Genomic DNA, 18978 nt, shown 5'->3' with positions numbered 1-18978 from the left:
CTGCGGAACTGATTTAACCTCAGAACTGGACTGATGTCATAGAGTCATGTTAACAGCACGGAAACAGACCCTCTGGCCCAGATCATCCATGCCAACCAGGTTTCCTAAACTGAACTAGTCCCATTTGCCTGTGCTTAGAATCACAGAATGTCGACTGTATGGAACCAGGCCATTTGGCCCATCGAGTCCACACCAACCCTCTGAAGAGCATCCCACACAGACACAGTCCCCTAACCTATCCCTGTAACCCTGCTTATCCCATGCCCAATCCACCTAGCTTGCATGTCCCTGGACACTATGGGAAATTTACCACAACCTGCACATCTTTGGACTGTGGGAAGAAACCCGAGCACCACGCAGACATGGGGAGAATGTGCAAAACTCCACACAGTCGCCCGAGGGTGGAATCGAACACAGATCCCTGGTGCTGTGAGGCAGCAGTGCTAACTACTAAGCCACCATACCACCCCATTCTAACCCTGACCTTGCATTCTCCTTGTGTGGCTGTGCAAGGACTGCAGTAAGTGAGGAAATATAAAACTGCGGACAGAACCAGGGAGAGAGGTGAAGAAAGGAAGGAAACAAAGCAAGTGTACAGTGAAAGAGAGTGAGAAGCAAGAGAAAATAAAACCAGAAGAGAAACATGGGGACCAAGAGAAATAGAAATAAAGGAAAAGACAGATAACTTTTGCAAAAGGTCACAAGGGTCAGACTCTTCTTGAATGACTTGAGTTTAAAGAAAATATGAGATATGGGATTCAGACCAAGAAAGGTCAGAGGTTGGGAATCCCGCAGTGAGTCCTCAAAGCCTGTCCACAATCTACAAGGCACAAGTCAGGAGTGTGATGGAATACTCCCCACTTGCACGGATGAATGCAGCTTCAACAACACTCAGAAGCTTGGCACCATTCAGGGCAAAGCAGCCTGCTTCATTGGCACGATATCTATAACCTTCAAAATTCACTCCCTTCACCACTGGTGCAGAGATGTGAACTATCTACAAAGATACACTGCAGAAACTCATCAAGGGTTCCCTTTGTAAACACCATAATCTATACTATAGAATTCTTACAGGGTGGAAAGAGGCTGTTTGGCCCCTTGAGTCTGCACCAACCCTCCAATGAGCATCACACCCAGACCTAGCCCCCCTACCTTATCTCCATAGCCCCATATCATGGCTAATCCACCTAGCATGCACATTCCTGGGCACTATGGGACAAGTTAGCACGGCCAATCCACCTAACCTGCACACCTTTGGCTGCGGGAGGAAACCCATGCAGACGCATGGAGAATGTGCAAACTCCGCACAGTCACTCGAGGGTGGCATCGAACCTGTGTCGCTGGCGCTGTAGTGCTAACTACTGAGCCACTGTGCTGCCCATGTGGCATTGTGTGGCTACCTGAACTATATAGACTATAGCGGTTCAAGACGACAAATTGCCACCACCTTCACAAGGGCAATTAGGGATGGGCAATAAATGCTGGCCTAATCTGCAATGCCCACATACCATGAACAAATAAATAAACTCTGAATTTTTATTTTACATTTCTGGGAATACATTCCTGACAAACAAAATACCTGATCATCTTTTGACGTAAATGCAGGGGTGATGGGTGTATTTAACCCCACACTCACCAGCCCACCGGAGTGAGCACCAGTCAGGCACTATATGCTGCCCAGTGGGCTTCCCAGCCTATCAGGTGTCTGGACACTGAAGTGCCTGAAGCTGCTGGTCAATCAGAGGCTGACAGCTATGGGAAGGTGGAGAGAGTTGATGCAGGTTCAGGCCATGAAAAACTAGACAGAGGCGAGTGATTTTTCGGTTGGGGTGGGTGGGTGGTTTGCTGAACTGGGAGGCAAGGGCAAGGATTTGGCTTTCAACAGCCAATGTCCGTCACCCTGAGCGGCCCCCCGATTGGGAAAAATGTCAGACCCTCACCCACCAACTAATCCCCTTGGCAGACCACCCTGTTAGGAAAGCAGCTGTGTCTCCACACTGCCAGGAAGGACTTTAATTGTCCCATCGACATCTCCCCCACTCCTGAAACGTGATTGCTGAAGAGGCAGGAAGGGGACGGTATCTGTCTGGTGCTTATTTGACCTTCCCACCACCCACTATGAGGGAGGGGAAAGTCGTGCCTTTTGTATCTTTCGAGTCACTGTTTCCATCCCATCATCATCAGTCACAATAAAACATGCGTATTTAGCAAACTAACCTGATCTTTGTTGTCCCAGTTAATTACAACGTCATCCTGGTGACTGAGGAGAGAATGAGACAGGCTCATTCTGAGCTGCGATTGATGAGGCAATGGGATAGCAAACGGGTGGAGAAAGCTCACTACAAAAACAATGACTTTGTTAGGAATGCAGCATATAAATTGTTTCGTCAAGTAAAAACAGAGATCTGCTGAGATAATGACCAAATAGAATCCCTGTAGTGCGGAAACAGGCCATTTGGCCCATCAAGTCCACACTAACCCTCCCAACAGCATCCCACCCAGAACCATATCCTTACTGTATCCCTGTGACCCTCTATTTCCCACAGCTAACCCACATAGCCTGCATATTTCTGGACGCTGTGGGCAATTTAGCACAGCCATTTCACCTAATCTGCACATCTTTGGACTGTGGGAAGAAACTGGAGCACTCGGTGGAAACCCAAGCAGACAGAGGGAAAATGTGCAAACTTCACACAGACAGTCACAGGGTGGAAGTGAATCTGGGTCCCTGGTGCTGTGAGGCTGCAGTGCTAACCACTGAGCTACCATGCCATCCCTAGGCTGGAAGATTAAACACACAATTTTAGATTATATTCTCTACATTTCTCCAATCTGATTTTACCATAGGTTTCATGACGCCCAAATATCTTTGGGAAGGGTCCGCTGTAGTTCCCGAAAAATCTCAGTTCTTTGTCCTCCCAAGTGGAATTGTGACTGAGCTTGTAGGTTCGGCCAATCCTTTGATAAACTGTGTTACAGACCAATTGTTTAGGAATTCTTTTCAACTGTAAAAAGGGAAAACAAAGAAAAAGCTAATTGGAAAATGATTTTGGATCTACAATCATTGGAAAGAAATGCTCATAGTCCATAATAAAGAGCAGAACAGTTATCAAAGAACAAAAGTCTTGGATTAGATTAAGAGGAAAAAGTTAGGTAACACAGACCATCTGTCCATGTAAATGTTGTAAACCTGCTCCCAATGGATCTGAAATTTCCTGGAAAGGGACAGATTTCATATTTTATGATAATGGGAAAGGAATAGCTTGCAAAACAGTGTGCTAAAAATCATAGCATGAAGATATACAGCAGCAGTAGCATATACGCATATATATAGGGTAGCAGGAGGGCATATATATTCAGAAATTGATCTACTCAGTTACAAAGAAATACCAGACTGCATCTTTTAATATCTTTTGCAAAGCCACTTAACCATAGAAATCTGCCAATCCAGTTGTGGAGTTAGCATTGTGCACAGTGGCACATCCACAACAGAGATTGCCTTGTGTTACTACAAGGCTTGTGCATCTCAATAATTCTACCTCCATCTCCAATGAATTTCATTGGTACTAACATCAGGGAGAGATGGAAACTGACTGCCATCAGTCTGTCTCCCGATTTCCACCACCATACACCATTAACATCTACCCGTTGTGTGGAGCTTTGCTGGTTAGAAAAGTAACATGGACAATCGGGTAATGACAGTTGTGTGGTTTTTAGTCAAAAATGGAGAAAGTATTCATTGTAGAAATGAAATCAGCATCATGCTAATTAAATGTCCAATTATACGAACACAAGAAAAACATGCTGAACCAAATGATGGGACAGACCTGTGCGAACGTGTGGGTCATCTCCAATACTTCACCATAACTGGAATTACCAATAGTTACAATGGTGAAAGCATCCAGTTTCTTTCCATCCAACATGGCATTCAGAGTTCCTTTGATCACATTTGCAGTGTAATTAGTCTACAAAAATAGTTGTCAATATTAGTAATGAAAGCATTCAATTGGCTTATGTTTATTTTATTTGCATTGTTTTATAATTAATCCACAATAAAGCGCATAGGCTACTTTAATGAATCATTTATATTCCTTATATATTGCACAGCATAAATCCTCAATATAATACTCAGCCAGATAAAGTTGTGCTTGCAATTTCTTCAATTTATCAAAATCCTAGAGGCTGTAATTATCACCCTAGTGAGCTGCTTTTGCTGACTGATTGTAGAAGATAATTTACAGCATCCTGCCTGAAATTAATGGCAATATACAGAAAGCAATATCTTTGTCCTTTCTGTGATTGTCAAATATCTCTTCCTGGATTTGTCATGGTGACAGTTGTGAGGGAACAAGGGTAAAACAAATGAAATAGTTATGCAAAATAGCACAGTGACCCAGAATAGTTCATTCTCCTCTAACATGGAAGGAAATCTTGATAAGATTGCAATGTAGTCTCATTCTCTTATGCTCTAAAATCTCTCAAGAGGAATCAGAAAGAATGAGAACAGAACAATGCCAGGAATTAAAGATAACACTTAAACAATGTATGCAGAAGTGGTAGACAATGATTCTTGTAGAAATGATCAAGAAACTGTGAAGTTCTTAGAGGGCCATTTGACTGGATATGATATCACTGCCATTGTGTACAATACATATTCCATTTTGGCTGTGGTCCAATACTTTCTATTGCAGTTCGAGACTACCAGCTGCTATTAACATAGCTCTCTGCTTCGTGGCTTGCTCAAGTCTGAGAAAAGCACTATGGTGAATTTGATCAATTAATAAGTAACAGAAATACATTCTTAAGGTTTCTCAGCATGGAATGCCTGATATGTTGGGGGTTGGGAAGAGGATGTTTGCAGTTTGGGCAGAGATTCAGTTGCTGAAGATGTCATTGCACCCATCCTACCGACATTCCGCTCATCTGAGGTCAAAGAAAACTCAGCCGAGGGAGGGGGGTGTAATGGGCAGCTGGTATTCAATCGCCTGCTGCCTCCCTGAGCCCAAACTGAAAATTCCACTTCCCCCCCCAACTCCACGCTTTTGAACAAGCTAAAATTTGACTCTTGGAACAGTTTTACGCTATTTTATTTTCGTAATTTCAAACAGTAGATACTTACTTTGGTTGAGATTTCTACTGCCTGGGGAAGGTTCCTGAGAGTAGGGATATTCTGCAAAGCGATGAGCTGCAACTCCTTACTACAAAGGAAAGAAGAAAAACAAAACGTCAGTTATCCAAATGAGAACACTGTAAAAGTGGATGAGGACAGTAAGGCATGATATCACAGCTACTGAAGAAAAATCTCTCATCTCAATGTAATAATACGAGCAGATATAGCACCATAGCAGCAAAGTGGTTAACACTGCTGTCTCACAGTGCCAGGGTCCTGGGTTCCATTCCACCCTTGGGCAACTGTCTGTGTGGAGTTTGCACATTCTCCCTGTGTCTGCGTGAGTTTCCTCTGGGTACTCCGGTTTCCTCCCACAGTCCAAAGACGTGCAAGTTAGGTGGATTAGCCATGGGAAACACAGAGTTACAGGGATAGGGTAGGTGTGTGGGTCTGGTTGGTATGGTCTTCAGAAGGTCAGTGGGGACCGATGGACCTAATGGCCTACTTCCACATTGTAGGAATTCTATGATAATCAGAGGATCGTAACACCAAGATTTTGGCATTGAAAAATAACGCAGAGATCATGAGCTTACCATTCTGCCAGGGGAAGGTTCATGAAAATTAATTTAAGAAATCCGATCCCAGCTAGCACCAGAAAATAACAATAAAACAGCTGCTGGACTAAATTGATCCACTAATATTCCAGAGGGAAAGGTGAAATCCACGCCTGTCTGGTTTGGAATGACTGCAGACACCTCCTATAACATTTCAGGATAACTAAAGATCCTGAACAAATCACATATCACTAATGTTACCTGCATCCATCCCCTCCAAAAAAATAACAAAAAGAGACAAGTGGTTTATCCTCAGGTACATTGTCCAGCCCTTTTTAGGAAAATTTTAATAGAATATAAGAGAATCATTGGGAAGTTATGAGCATAATGTGTATGGACATGACAATGTGATCATGATGTATATTTTAATGTAACATTGAGAATAGCAGTCATGTGCAATATACTGTGAAGAAAGGATGGAATGGTCTGTGTTAATGGGAGATGTGTGCTGATACATATCAGTATAATGCACGACAATGTAAATGGGAAAGGTTGCAGAAACCTGCTGGAGTCAGAGAGCAGTCCCTTATAGATGACAAGAAAACCCTGCAGGCTACACACTACCAGCACAGACAAGGATAACCATTTCTCCCACGTGCAGAATTGAACTCTAAGCCCCAAGCCTCATGACAGCATCCCATGGATACAGTACAGAAGGAGGCTATTTGATCCACTGAGTTTATTGTCCCTCTGCAAACACTATTTAACTACTCCCTTATTTATTTTCCTCTACTTTTTCCCTTCAGCAAATTCTTTCTCTTCAGGTACTTGTCTTTATCCCTTTTGAAAAGAAAACATGGTTCTAATTTTATTCCGTTGTTCTGTTAATCATAGTGAGCTGAATGATCCTTGGAGTTTAAACAAAGGCATGTTTTCAATCACTGGACATTTGTTAAATAGATGATTTTAAACATAAATAACATGGGTTAATTATACTACAAGGTTTTGTTTATTTGTATGTGATTCATTGATCTCCTTTACATTCTTCTCCTTACTTGTAATGTTGGTTTATTCCCTCCACATGCAATATCACGTTGGCAGCTGGTTCATATGTCAGCTTCAATGATGCATCCACAGCAGTGTCTTTGAGCATACCATTGCAAACAGCCTGATGGCAACAACAACAGAGATACAATGTTGGGAGTAGAGGATTGTACAGTTTCTAAACTGTTAATTGGGCAGTGCTGACCCCTATCAAACTCAGGGAAGCAGACAATTTTATTACACATCATTTCTACAGCTGGACAATTCACTACTTTATAGAACTGCTTAGGTAATAGGCAGTCGACCCTAGGCCAACGTACAGATGTTACAAAGTACAGAGAATTCAGAGTTAACATTTCGGGTCCAGTGACCCTTCTTCAGACCCTTCACTGTACCCAAAATGTTACCTCTGCTTTCTCTCCACAGATGCTGCCAGGCCTGCTGAGTTTTTCCAACAATTTCTGCTTGTTTTTGATTTTCAACATCTGCAGTTCTTTGGTTCTTTTTTTGTACAGATACTATACCTGCTTTCTAATAGCTTTTAGCAGCTTATCCTGGCTCTCCACTCTTTCTCATCTCATTAGAAGTTACTGTTCTGTTAATATTAAACTGTAAAACGTAAGACATGTTAATTCATGACTGTGCTTAAGCATAACCTGGAAACAGTTTGCTACACCTTTTATCAGTCAGCATTCCTGAAACCTCAGGGTTTCTGCTGGCTAGAGTATCTGTGAAATTTTGGGGACACTGCGGTTTCTGGGAGGTTCGTCAATTTAAAACAAAAACTCTTGTCCTTACTCAAGTGTCTTTTTTCAAACCATTCACTGGGATGTGGGCATCAGCAGCTGGGCCAGCATTTATTGCCTGTCCCAAGCTGCCCTTGAGAAGGTGGAAGTGAGCCGACTTACTGAATTGTTGCAGTCCATTTGCTATAGGTTGACCCACACTGATATTAGTTCCAGTATTTTGACCCAGCAATACTGAAGGAACAGCAAATATATTTCCAAATCAGGATGGTGAGTGGCTTGGAAGGGTGTTCCCATGTATCTGCTGCCCTTGTCCTTCTAAATGGAAGTGGTCATGGGTTTGGAAGGTGCTTTTTAAGCAGCCTTGCTGGATTTCTGCAGCGCATCTTGTAGATGGTATGTACTGCTGCTACTGAGCATCAGTGACAATGGGATTGAATGTTTGTGAACGTGGTGCAAAATAAGCGGGCTGCTATGCCCTGGATGGTTTCAAGTTGTTGGAGCTGCACTCATCCAGGCAAATGGGAAATATTCTATTATACTCTTAATTTGTTAGACATGCTTTGAGGAGTGGGGTGGTGAGCTACTTGCTGCAGGGTTCCCACTTCTGGCCTGATCCTTGTAGGCACAGTATTTACACGGTGAGGTCAGTTCAGTTTCTGGTCAATGATAACCCCCTGGGATGTTGATAGGGCTGAGGAAAAGTCCCTTATTCATTGTCCCTTATTCAAGTCCCTTATAGATAGCAACTAGTATTTCCAGCTGTTGACAACAAATATTATTAGTGGCACCCGCCTGCCCAAAACAAGTCAGGTGCTCTCCCAATGACCTGGCAATCCACAGTGATTGTGGCAACATAGTCCTGGTTTAATTCTCAAGATTGCACCTCAAAGCTGTGAAGGGCAGTGCCTCTTTAATTTTGATTTATGAAAACCACCTTACATATATAAATTGTAAGTTATTCTGTGGAAATTATTAACAACAAATAAGAATGTGCAGGGAGATATTCCCCCCGTCAATTACCTTGACGCTGAAAGGTACACCAAGCTGCTTGATGAAGGGGATCTGATGCTGAACTTCCACTTTAAATTCAGCAACAGTTCCCAGTTCAAACTGTCTGGGTGCATCCAAACTTAACTTCATATTCTTGGCATCATATTGAATGTCAAACACTGAACTCACTTTGGTATCTGCGAATCAAAGGGGTGACACAAAACAATGTGAACTGGCAAAACTGTGGATTTTATTCACTCAAGCCTCAAACGAATTATTGAAAATAATCATTCATACAAAAATCTGTTATTTTGGCACAGTTGTTAACTCATGTAAAATAAATAGTTAATGCTGGTGTTATAATAGCAGAGAGAACTGTTATACAATTGGATCTAAACATTTGGTCACCAATGGTCATTTCTGAGCTTCTAGTAACACAGTATATTATGCGGAGCGACATTGAGGGGGATGAAAGTTTAAAATCAAGGTTATGATGCTCTGAGGGACTGTGTTTTGAATTAGTGTTGGTGGCAGTCATTTATCTATGTTTGCTTTGCTCTATTTCTAAATCAGTATGGAAACAAATTATCAAATCAGATTTTGGAGAAGTTCAGGCAATTCCAAACGGCCAAACTCTGCAAATCCGAAGATGTGCAGATTAGGGTGGATTGGCTCATGCTAAATTACCTGTAGTGTCCAAGGATGTGCAGGCTAGGTGGGTTAGCCAAGAGAAATGCAGAGTTACAGGGATAGGGTAGGGTTTTTTTTTGGGTGGGATGCTCTTTGGAAGGTCAGTGTGTACTCAATGGGCCAAATAGCCTGCTTCCACACTGAAGGGATTCTACAATTCCGTGAATTCCATGAGAGATGTTAATTGGTTGAGAGCTGAACCAACTGTATTTAAGTAGCTGAGACCTGATTTTAATGCAGTGTTTCAGGGACAAAGTTTGTCAGTGCACCTCGGCCTGGAAGATTTTACTATTGGGTCATACTTGGCACATGCTCAGTCAGTCTCCCGCCTGAAAGTGACAGATTGCAGCAGCTGGTTGTCAGTGGAGACACAATGGGTGGCGGCAGAAAACAGCCCTGTTCCTCTCAGCCTACAAGCAGTGCCATAAAGATTATCTGCTGTTATTTTGAAGCTATCCTCATCTCCCTTGAGCTGTTGGGTTTCCTGAAGCCCAGAAAACTCAATGACCAGGTTTAAACCTGCAAAGACAGAGCCCCCACCCCCAGCTTCATTGTAATATTTAAATGACAAACTTAACCTTTGGGAGCATGTTGGTGTTACACATTCCTCCAGCAATTTCCAGCTGGCTGGAAATGGGTTACAGATCTTGAACATATTTATAATGCTCTAACTCACCCAAGTATGGAGGTTGAACTTCACTCTTTTGCCTCAATACACAAGCAAAACAACCCTTTTTACTCTATTTTGGTACATGTGATAGCAGTAAATCAAATCAAATCATGGATCCCAACCCCAACATCAGTAGAATTCATGCAACTTCATCATAGTAACATCTCCAGACCATTCAATGGCCTCTCTCAATGACAACCACAACTCATGATTTATTGGAGCCATTTTGTGATGTGGGGCCAAATCTGATAGAATTAGTTTGGTCTAATTTCTGTGATAAAATTTTAGACAGGATGGACAGAAAGATTTGTGCGAACTGGTCTGGACTAACTTGTTCCTCACTGACAGGCTGACGTCTAACAGCCTCAGTGCACCACATCCATGATGGAAACAGAATAGAGTGCAATTTTAACGCCAAATAAGGAGGAATTTTAAAAACAATAATGGAGACCCAAGAAACATAGCGAAGATCTTTGAAGAAAAGAAACTTCCTGAATAAAACATGAACAACCAACGATTATAGCCTGATGCCATGACTGGGGACAAAGCCAGTAAAATTGGCAAATGACACATACTGGTTTGACTTGTCTGGTTGACCTCAAAATGAAGCTCCATTATAACCAGTTTGTTCATTTCTGAATGTGATTGTTTTTAAACTGGGTTCTCCCTCTGCAGTGATTTTCCTGATACTGCTTGAAAATCTGTTACCTTCTATGACATTCTATTCCAATTCCAACTTGATACAACGAGTAAGATGGTTTCAAACGAGTTAGTCATTTTACTTAAAACGAGGTTACATTGCCACTGGTTTGTCACACATGTAAACCTTACCAGTTCTTTGTGCAATTAACAAAAGCACAATCTCCTTCGGATATCCAGCAGTCGCTAAGCTTTCGCTGTTGTGATTGTTCCTGATGATAAATTTAAAATGTTCTTCATTTGAGTAGGTGTTGAATGCATATGCAATGGACTTCTCACCATCCACAATGATTCGAACTGAACCCTCAAGATTAGGAGCTTGTCCCTGGATATCTGCATTTACCTGAAGTGAAAGAAAATGTATGCATTTCCTCCTTTGCCTCCATATTTTACTCTGCTTAGGGACAAATACTAAGAGAGTGGCAGGTGCCTGCTCACTATTCTCTTCCTTGGCTGTACTTAAGCCGCAATGAATAGATACATGTCATTGACACTGGTGGACTTATCCTCATTTTCTACCACCTGCCCTCCACAATTGTTGAACAGTGAACAATCGGAAGGTCTTGAGTTCAAATCCCAAGCTATTGTTCACTGGGAATATTAGACGCAGAATTAAGAAACAGTTCCCCTTGGTAGCTCAGATAACAAGGTGTAGAGCTGGATGAACACAGCAGGCCAAGCAGCATCATAGGAGCAGGAAGGCTGATGTTTCGGGCCTAGACCTGATCTACACCTTGTTATCTCAGATTTTTCAGCATCTGCAGTTCCTACTACCCCTTGGTAGCTCATATTGGTAAGAGGAATGCCTCAACTTTGGTGGAGCACATTTCCTGAGCAGTGAGAGACATTAAGCAGCTGATGGTAGAAATCAGACAGGATCCAGTTATAGCAGGACTCCATTCCATTCCAAATTCCTGAAGTGGTGGCAGGGGTGGTTCTTGTATCTGCAGTCCACAGTTAGGAATGAGGAGAAATTTCTTTACCCAGACAGCAGTGAGCCTGTCGAATTCTGTGTGCCACAGAGTGGTTTAGGACAAAACATTGAATGTTTTTTTCAAGAAGGAGTTAGATATAGCTCTTAGGGCTGAAGGGGTGAAGGTAATGAGGAGGAAGTGGGAACAGGGTACTCAGTTGGATGGTAAATTATGATCAAGACTCAAAGGGCTGAATGGCCTACTCCTGCTCCTATTTCCCACGTTTCTATGTTGAATGGTGCTCAGTAAGTCTCCTGCTCAACATCCCCTGTCCTCAAATGTACTGTATACCTTCAGGCATATAGTACAGCAAAGTGGTCCTCAGGATTAGTGCAGATCAATTTATTTCACACACAGTTGAGCACAAAGTTTTAAGGAAACCAACCTTTGTCCAAGAGGACCAACCTTCGCCTCACCCTGGGTTCAGTGTCAAATCACGGGAAAGGAATATATTCTAATGATACAGTCATACAGCTATACAGCACAGAAACAGATCCTTCGGTCCAACTCGTCCATGCCGAACAGATATCCTAAATTAACCTAGTCCCATTTGCCAGCATTTGGCCCATATCCCTCTAAACCCTTCCTATTCATATATCCATCCAGATGCCTTTTAAATGTTGTAATTGTACTAGCCTCCACCACTTCCTCTGGCAGTTCATTCCATACATGCATCACCCTCTGCGTGAAAAAGTTGCCCCTCAGGTCCGTTTTAAATCTTTCCCCTCTCACCTTAAACCTGACCACATCTCAGATCTTAAAAAAGATAAACTCACTTAATTTTCCTCCTTTTCCCTCAGTGTTGACACTTATTTGTGTAAAAGTTTAAGACCCTGCAAAAGCACATAATTTGTCAAAGTTGTACGTGGATGTATTTTTAAGAAACATATTTCACCATAAAATGGAGATCTTTTGGATTACTGGTTAAACATTCAAAAGTATAAGAAATTACAATGTGTTATATTTTACAAATGGCAAGTTTCTTACCTGTATATCAGTGTTTTCATCTATGAATAGGATCTTCAGCATCTTAATATTATGAGTAAGTTTATAGTTCAAGGAGATATGCTGTGGCTTGTGAATGAAAGTCATTTCTTCAATGACCTAATTGAAATGTAATGATAATCTCAGTGGATTTATCACAGCTTTTCCAGTAGATATACACTCAGCAATTTGTTAGTACACAGAGCGTATGTAAGACCATTAGACATAAGATCAGAAGATGGCCACTTGGCCAACTGAGTCTGCTCCACCGTTAAATGAAATCCTAGCTAATCTGATAATCCTCAACTCCACTTTCCTACCTGTTCCCCATAACCCCTAGTTCCCTTACAGATTAGAAATCTGCCCATCTCAGCCTTGTATATCCTTGAAGACCCAGCATCCACAACTCTGTGGTAAAGAAGACCACAAATCGGCCACTTTCTCAGAAAAAATTCCTCCTCATGTCTGTCTTAAATGGGTGACCTCATACTTTGAGAGTATGCCTCCTAGTCCTGAACTCTCCCACAAGGGATACAACCTTTCTGCATCTACCCTGTCAAACCCACAAGAATCTTTTATCCTTAAATAAGGTTGCCTCTCATTCTGCTAAACTCCAATCTACCCAAAATCTCCTCAGAAGATGATCCCTCCATACCTGGGATCGGCCTAATAAATCATCTCTAGAAAGATCTTCTTGTCACTGCACTACTGGACATGATTGCACTGAAGGAGGTGCAAAGAAGATTCACCAGGATGTTGCCTGGAATGGAGCATTTCAGCTAGGAAGAGAGGCTGGGTAAGCTCGGGCTGTTTCCCTTTGGAGAAAAGGTTGAAAGGGACCAGATAGAGGTGCATATGATAATAAGGGGCATGGAGACAGTGAATAGAAAGCAGCTGTAGCCCTCAGTTGAAGGTTAAAAAAAAGGGTATAATTTTAAAAAGTGAAAGGCAGAAGTGTTTAGAGGGGATTTTAGGAAAAGCGTTTTCCCCTGGCGTGGTGGGGGTCTGGAATGTACTGCCCAGGATGATAGTTGAGACAGGAAATCTCACAAACTTTAGAAATACTTGGATGATCACTTGAAGTGTCATGATACTCAAGGGGTTATGAGTGGGGAAGTGGGCTGAGTGTAGGTAGTATATTTTTGGCACTATAGACATGATAGGCCAAAGGGCCTCTTCTGTACTGTATGATTCTGTGGACTGACTCCAATTCCAGTGTATATTGAAGGAGACTAAAACACTTCACAGTACTGCAGCTGTGTTATGTATGTTACAGCTCTTTATACAATTTGATTGATGATTTATGCTTGGAAGTGAGAGGGACCAGTTACACATTGCAAGAATATGGTACAAATGCCATAAATAGATAGAATTACAGGAGGTCACAGATCAGCCATGATCTCATAGAAGAACAGAGCAGGCCGGAGAGAGTCCTCCTGATTCATTATGTGTGCCAATTTCTGAAGTTTCCTTCTGCTTTATTAATGTCCTGCTGCCAACAATTGTGTCTGAAACAATGCCACAATTGTCAATCATTATCAAATAGGTCACATGTTTCCTGGCACAGAAATTTAAAAGTACAAGATCCTTCAATGCATTCTACTATCTTCGTTTACTTGACAAATCCCACAGAAAACAGATCCCACAGAATCCCATCAGCCCAATCCTTGCAAGTCTCCCTTGGCCTGTTAACTTCAAAATCCACGTTGCTGCCTAGAAATTCCTCTACAGCCATATGCCTATCTTTAATCTTTGTCAGGTCTTCACCCTTGCTCATATACAAACTAGGAGCAGGAGTAGGACCATAGCTGATCTTCTTGTGACACCAACTCCACATTCTTGCTTCCCGCCTTGTCAGCTGACCGTCTAACTCTGCCTTAAAAATATTCAATGACCCTACCTCCACCTTACTGGGGAAGAGAGTTCCACAGACACTCTAACAGCAAAAAAAAAGCATTCTCATCTCCAATTTAAGTGGAAGATGCCTTATTTTTAAATTGTGTCCTCTAGTTCTAAGGGTCTACTAGTCTTGTCTATGCTACTTTCTCTGCTCCCTGCTCTACACCACTGTTGGTAAAGCCTTCAATCATCTTGTTTCCATTTGAGTACTCTGTCACTAAGGTTGCTGTGTCTTACTTCATTCTAACCTATCCTCAGGAACCTGCTGCAAAATTCACAGTTTCCTCCAGTCCTTCAGTGATGTCCTGTAATTCCTTGCCTCTGCCACAAAGTGTGAAGCATTTGGAATGTTTCTCTATGGTAAAGCAACCATTTACATGTAAACGTTTATAATGATAATTGGATTGAGGTACAGGACCTGGGTCAATTTGGTGAGGAGGGATGGTGGGAGATATTAGGAGATCTGTGACTGATCATGTGATCCATTTGCAGAGTGATGGGGGGACGGAGAAAAATTACCATTTGGCAGAGCTGAGCTTGTTCTTCTAAAACATAACTCTTCAAATCATGACACTTAACTGCGTTCTGAATGTTCCTCAAGAATACTGCCTCTGCTATCTTCCTACATGGATTATTTTAAGCATTAATCACTCCATGAGTAAATCAACTGTTCCTAAAGCATGTTCTAAATTTACTTTGTTGCAAGTTGTTGCTTATGGTCTCTTGAACTATTTTTTAAAATTATATTTGAAGAGATCATTTAACTTATGCTCCAACCAATGCACCAAATTAATGAAGAAGAAATATACTGGATGAAATTATGGTGCTATATGAATCATTGCATAGTTTAAAAACGTAATTGAAATTAAAAAAATACTTCAACCATACCTCTTAAAAAATACACAATAGAATGCTGACAATCCAATAAACAGAAATTCACTGACTTTTTTTTAAAATCAATCTTTTATAGGACATGGGCATCACTGGCAAGGCTAGTAATTATTACCCACGAACTAAGTAATTATATAATAATTCAATAATCGCCCATTAAATGAATGGCTTGTTAGACCATTGAGGCCAGTCCAGAGTTAGCTACGTTGCTCTGGGTCTGGAGTCCTATGTAGGCCAGACCTGGTAAGGGTGGCAGATTTCCTTCCCATGAGGACATTAGTGAATCAGATGGGCTTTTTCAATAATCACTGATTACTCTCATGGTCATCATCACTGAGATTGGATTTCAATGCCTGATTTAATATAACTAACTTATATTCCACCAGATAGCATTTTAGAATTTGAACCCATATCCCCAGTGCAATTGCTCAGTGACGTTGTGGTAATGTCACCATAATTACCCAGCGTTCTAATGAGATATTACAATGAAGTAAAATAACATGAAATTATATTTTGTTCTTAAATAGACAAGATTTGGAATGGAGATGGCGATGGTTTTACAGATGTGTAAATCTGGTTTTCCTGCTCTAATCTTTTTATCTATCCAACTCCAGTTCCAAGCAAGAGTTTGCAGTATCTTTCTAATTTACCTGCTTGCCATCGACAATAAATCGGATGGACCGCCTATACGTATCACCCTCTTTCTCAGCTGTTAAAGCGACAACTGTGTTTCCTGGAATTCCAAGCCGTGAGGCACCATCAATGGTGTGAAACAATGAGGCATTAATCTCGTGCTTATTCTTAAAACAAAAGTGTCAAAATTACAATTGATAATTGCAGACTTTGGTACTCTCTGTTGACTCTGTAGAAGTTCAAGGAGTTAAGCCTTAACATGTCGAGTGGATATAAATTCTCAAATCAGCATGTTTTACTTGGCTCTGTGCAACTATCATTTGGAAATTTACTATCTTTTACTTAATGTGCAATATAACGCATAACCTGTAAATTCCCACTATCCTGACCAGTTATGTGTGGTTTTTTTTGTCTCTTGTATCCATTCCATTGTGGTTTAAATAAATTGGGTGTCAACAAGGGAAATCCAAAGTACTTACAGCACCAGCTTTCAGAGTGAGCAAACCTTCTAGTTTAGTCTGATCAATGTTGATCTGTAGTTGTGAATCAAAGTTAACTCCATTTATCACAATATAACCTGATCCACCAATTTTCAGCGGTACTCCTAGATCCTGTAGTGGAGTAAATTAAATAATTACTTTTATAAAAAAGAACAATAACATCTTTGAACTAAAAGAGCTGTTTACTAAAAGCTCAAAAAGTGAAATAGATCTTGGCAGTGCCACTAAATTGACAATAGTGGACCACAGTACATCTTACATTCAACACAAGTTTCTTATCATTTACAAATTGGTTAACTCACAGAGAAAAATAAAATCACTGCTGAGACATGTCGTGTCAGAAATGAATCTACATAGCACTCAGTGTGACCTTCATGCAGGTCTCAGCGTTGCAGACATGCTATCCACAATGAGACAAATTCAGGAATAATGCCTCAAGCAGAACTTCATTTTCATAAAGGTGATATGACAAAAATCTGTCCCACTGCAGGTGGTTCAGGTCCAGAATGCACTGCCTGGTAGTATGGAGGAGGCAGAGTCAATCACTGTAAGAGGGCATTAGATGATGGTTTGAAAAGAAATAGCATGCAGGGTTATGGGGAAAGAGCAGGGGGTTAGCAGTAAGTCATTTGGAGAGCTGGTGCAGATACAATGGGCCATATGAACTCCGTCTGCTCTATAATAATTCTGCGGTTCAGCAGTCATTGACTTTTCAAGGGCCTTTGACACGGTCGCTGTTCTCTGAACAATCCTGGACTGGCAGTTAGCCAGGATCATACAGCTGCTCCATGGCAGAATGAAGTGCCAGATCTTGTTGAGAAGAGCGAAGCAGGGCTGCGATCTAGCACCATTCCAATTTCACACGTGTGCTGTTCATCCCATCTTCACATTCAGCTGGCCTACCGTGGCTGGAAGAATCCTTTATTCTTTATTCATTCACGGGATGAGGGCATCGCTGCCTAGGCAGCATTTATTGCCCATCTCTAATTGCCCAGAGGGCAGTTCAGAGTCAACCACATTGCTGTGGGTCTGGAGTCACATGTAGGCCAGACCAGATAAGGATGGCAGTTTCCTTCCCTAAAGGAAATTGGTACACCAGATGGGTTTTTCTGACAATCAACAAATGCGTTCATTGTCATCATTAGACTCTTAATTCCAGATTTTTTTTATTGAATTCAATATCTGCTGTGGCGGGATTCAAACTTCAGTCCCCAGAATGTTACCTGGGTCTCTGGACTAACAGTCCAGTGATAATACCACTTGGCCATTGTCTCCCCTTAATCAGCTCTTGTTGAAGGAGAGCCATGACTTGTAGAGAATTTGTCACTTTTAAAATGGTTTAATGTTAACCTCTTTTTGTCGCCCATGAACAATGTCCCAGAGCAGCAACTGTCCAACAAATGACTACCAATAGCCTGTTTCTGACTCTATGCATCTAGATTGAAGCTACATAATCAGCTCTGTGCTCGCCATCAATGAGTCTGTGCATCCACCAAATTCTTTGACCTCACAGGACAACCTTTACCACCATCATTATATGGTACATCAAAAAAGATAGTTTAATGATGACATTGATCTGCAATCAGAAATGCAAGATTTTAAAGCTTAGTTCTGTTTATAGAATAAAGTTATGTTTATATCACTGGATAGGCCAGCATTTATCGCACATCGTTAATTACCCAGGAAAAGTGGTGATGAGTCAACGTCTTGCACATAGGCTGTAAGAGCACCCACAGTGCAGTTAAGGGGGAGGTTCAGGAGACATAGTTCAAGACTGAATGGAGTGTGGCTTAAGGGGAACTTGCAGGTGGTAGTGTTCCCATGTACTTGCTGGATGGAAACGGTTGTTAGTTTGGAAGGAACTGCTTGAGAAGCCTCGGTATTATTTTTGCAGTGCACCTTGTAGATAGTACACACTACTGCTCCTGAGTGTCAGTCATGGAAGGAGTGAACGTTTGTGGATGTGGTGCCAATCAAGCGGGCTGCTTTGTCCTGGATGGTGTCAAGCTTCTTGAGTGTTATTGGAGCTGTATCCATCCAGGCAAGGGGGAGTATTCCCATCCCACTCCTGACTTGTGCCTTGTAGATGTGGACAGGCTTTGGGGAATCAGGAGGTGAGTTACTTGCTGCAGCATTCCTAGCTTCTGACCTGCTCTTGTAGCATAGCATTTATATGGCCGGCACAGTTTAATTTCCAGAAGATGACGATGGATGCACAGACTAATTGACGGGGAGCACAGATCTGGTTATGTAGTGTGGATGTAAGTAGTCAGAAATAGTTACAATATTGCTCCTTGTACGTTACGATATGGATAGATGCTGCTCTGTGACATTATTCATGGTTAGCAATGAGATATTGACATCAAACCTTTGTGGTAAACGTTGTACAGTTTATTTCTGGTCAATGGTATCCCCCAGGATTTTGACATTGTGAGATGCAGGGATGGTAATGCCATTGAATGTCGAGGGAAGACAGCTCAGCTACCTTGTTGGATCTGATAACAACCTAGTGCTCGTGCAGCACATACGTTACTTATCAAAGCCTAGACATTATCTAGGTCTTGCAGTATATGGACATGGACTGCTTCAAC

The 18978-nt window shown here is 41.7% G+C and overlaps 1 protein-coding gene across 1 annotated transcript in view; it reads right to left on the bottom strand.

The window, feature by feature from the left end:
• Positions 1 to 18978, bottom strand: part of LOC109936714 — a 191345-nt gene that overhangs the window by 63332 nt on the left and 109035 nt on the right. The window contains exons 26-35 of the mRNA XM_048609763.1: positions 16367 to 16498; positions 15905 to 16054; positions 12468 to 12584; positions 10639 to 10849; positions 8478 to 8644; positions 6720 to 6832; positions 5120 to 5198; positions 3828 to 3965; positions 2843 to 3005; positions 2218 to 2339 (exon numbers count right to left, since the gene is read on the bottom strand). Coding sequence (XP_048465720.1) covers positions 2218 to 2339; positions 2843 to 3005; positions 3828 to 3965; positions 5120 to 5198; positions 6720 to 6832; positions 8478 to 8644; positions 10639 to 10849; positions 12468 to 12584; positions 15905 to 16054; positions 16367 to 16498 — 1392 coding nt within the window. The remainder of the gene's footprint in view (positions 1 to 2217; positions 2340 to 2842; positions 3006 to 3827; positions 3966 to 5119; positions 5199 to 6719; positions 6833 to 8477; positions 8645 to 10638; positions 10850 to 12467; positions 12585 to 15904; positions 16055 to 16366; positions 16499 to 18978) is intronic.

This window comes from Rhincodon typus, chromosome 21 (genome assembly GCF_021869965.1).
Source record: "Rhincodon typus isolate 14 chromosome 21, sRhiTyp1.1, whole genome shotgun sequence".
NCBI lineage: Eukaryota > Metazoa > Chordata > Chondrichthyes > Orectolobiformes > Rhincodontidae > Rhincodon > Rhincodon typus.
This window is presented reverse-complemented; position numbering and strand designations above follow the sequence as displayed.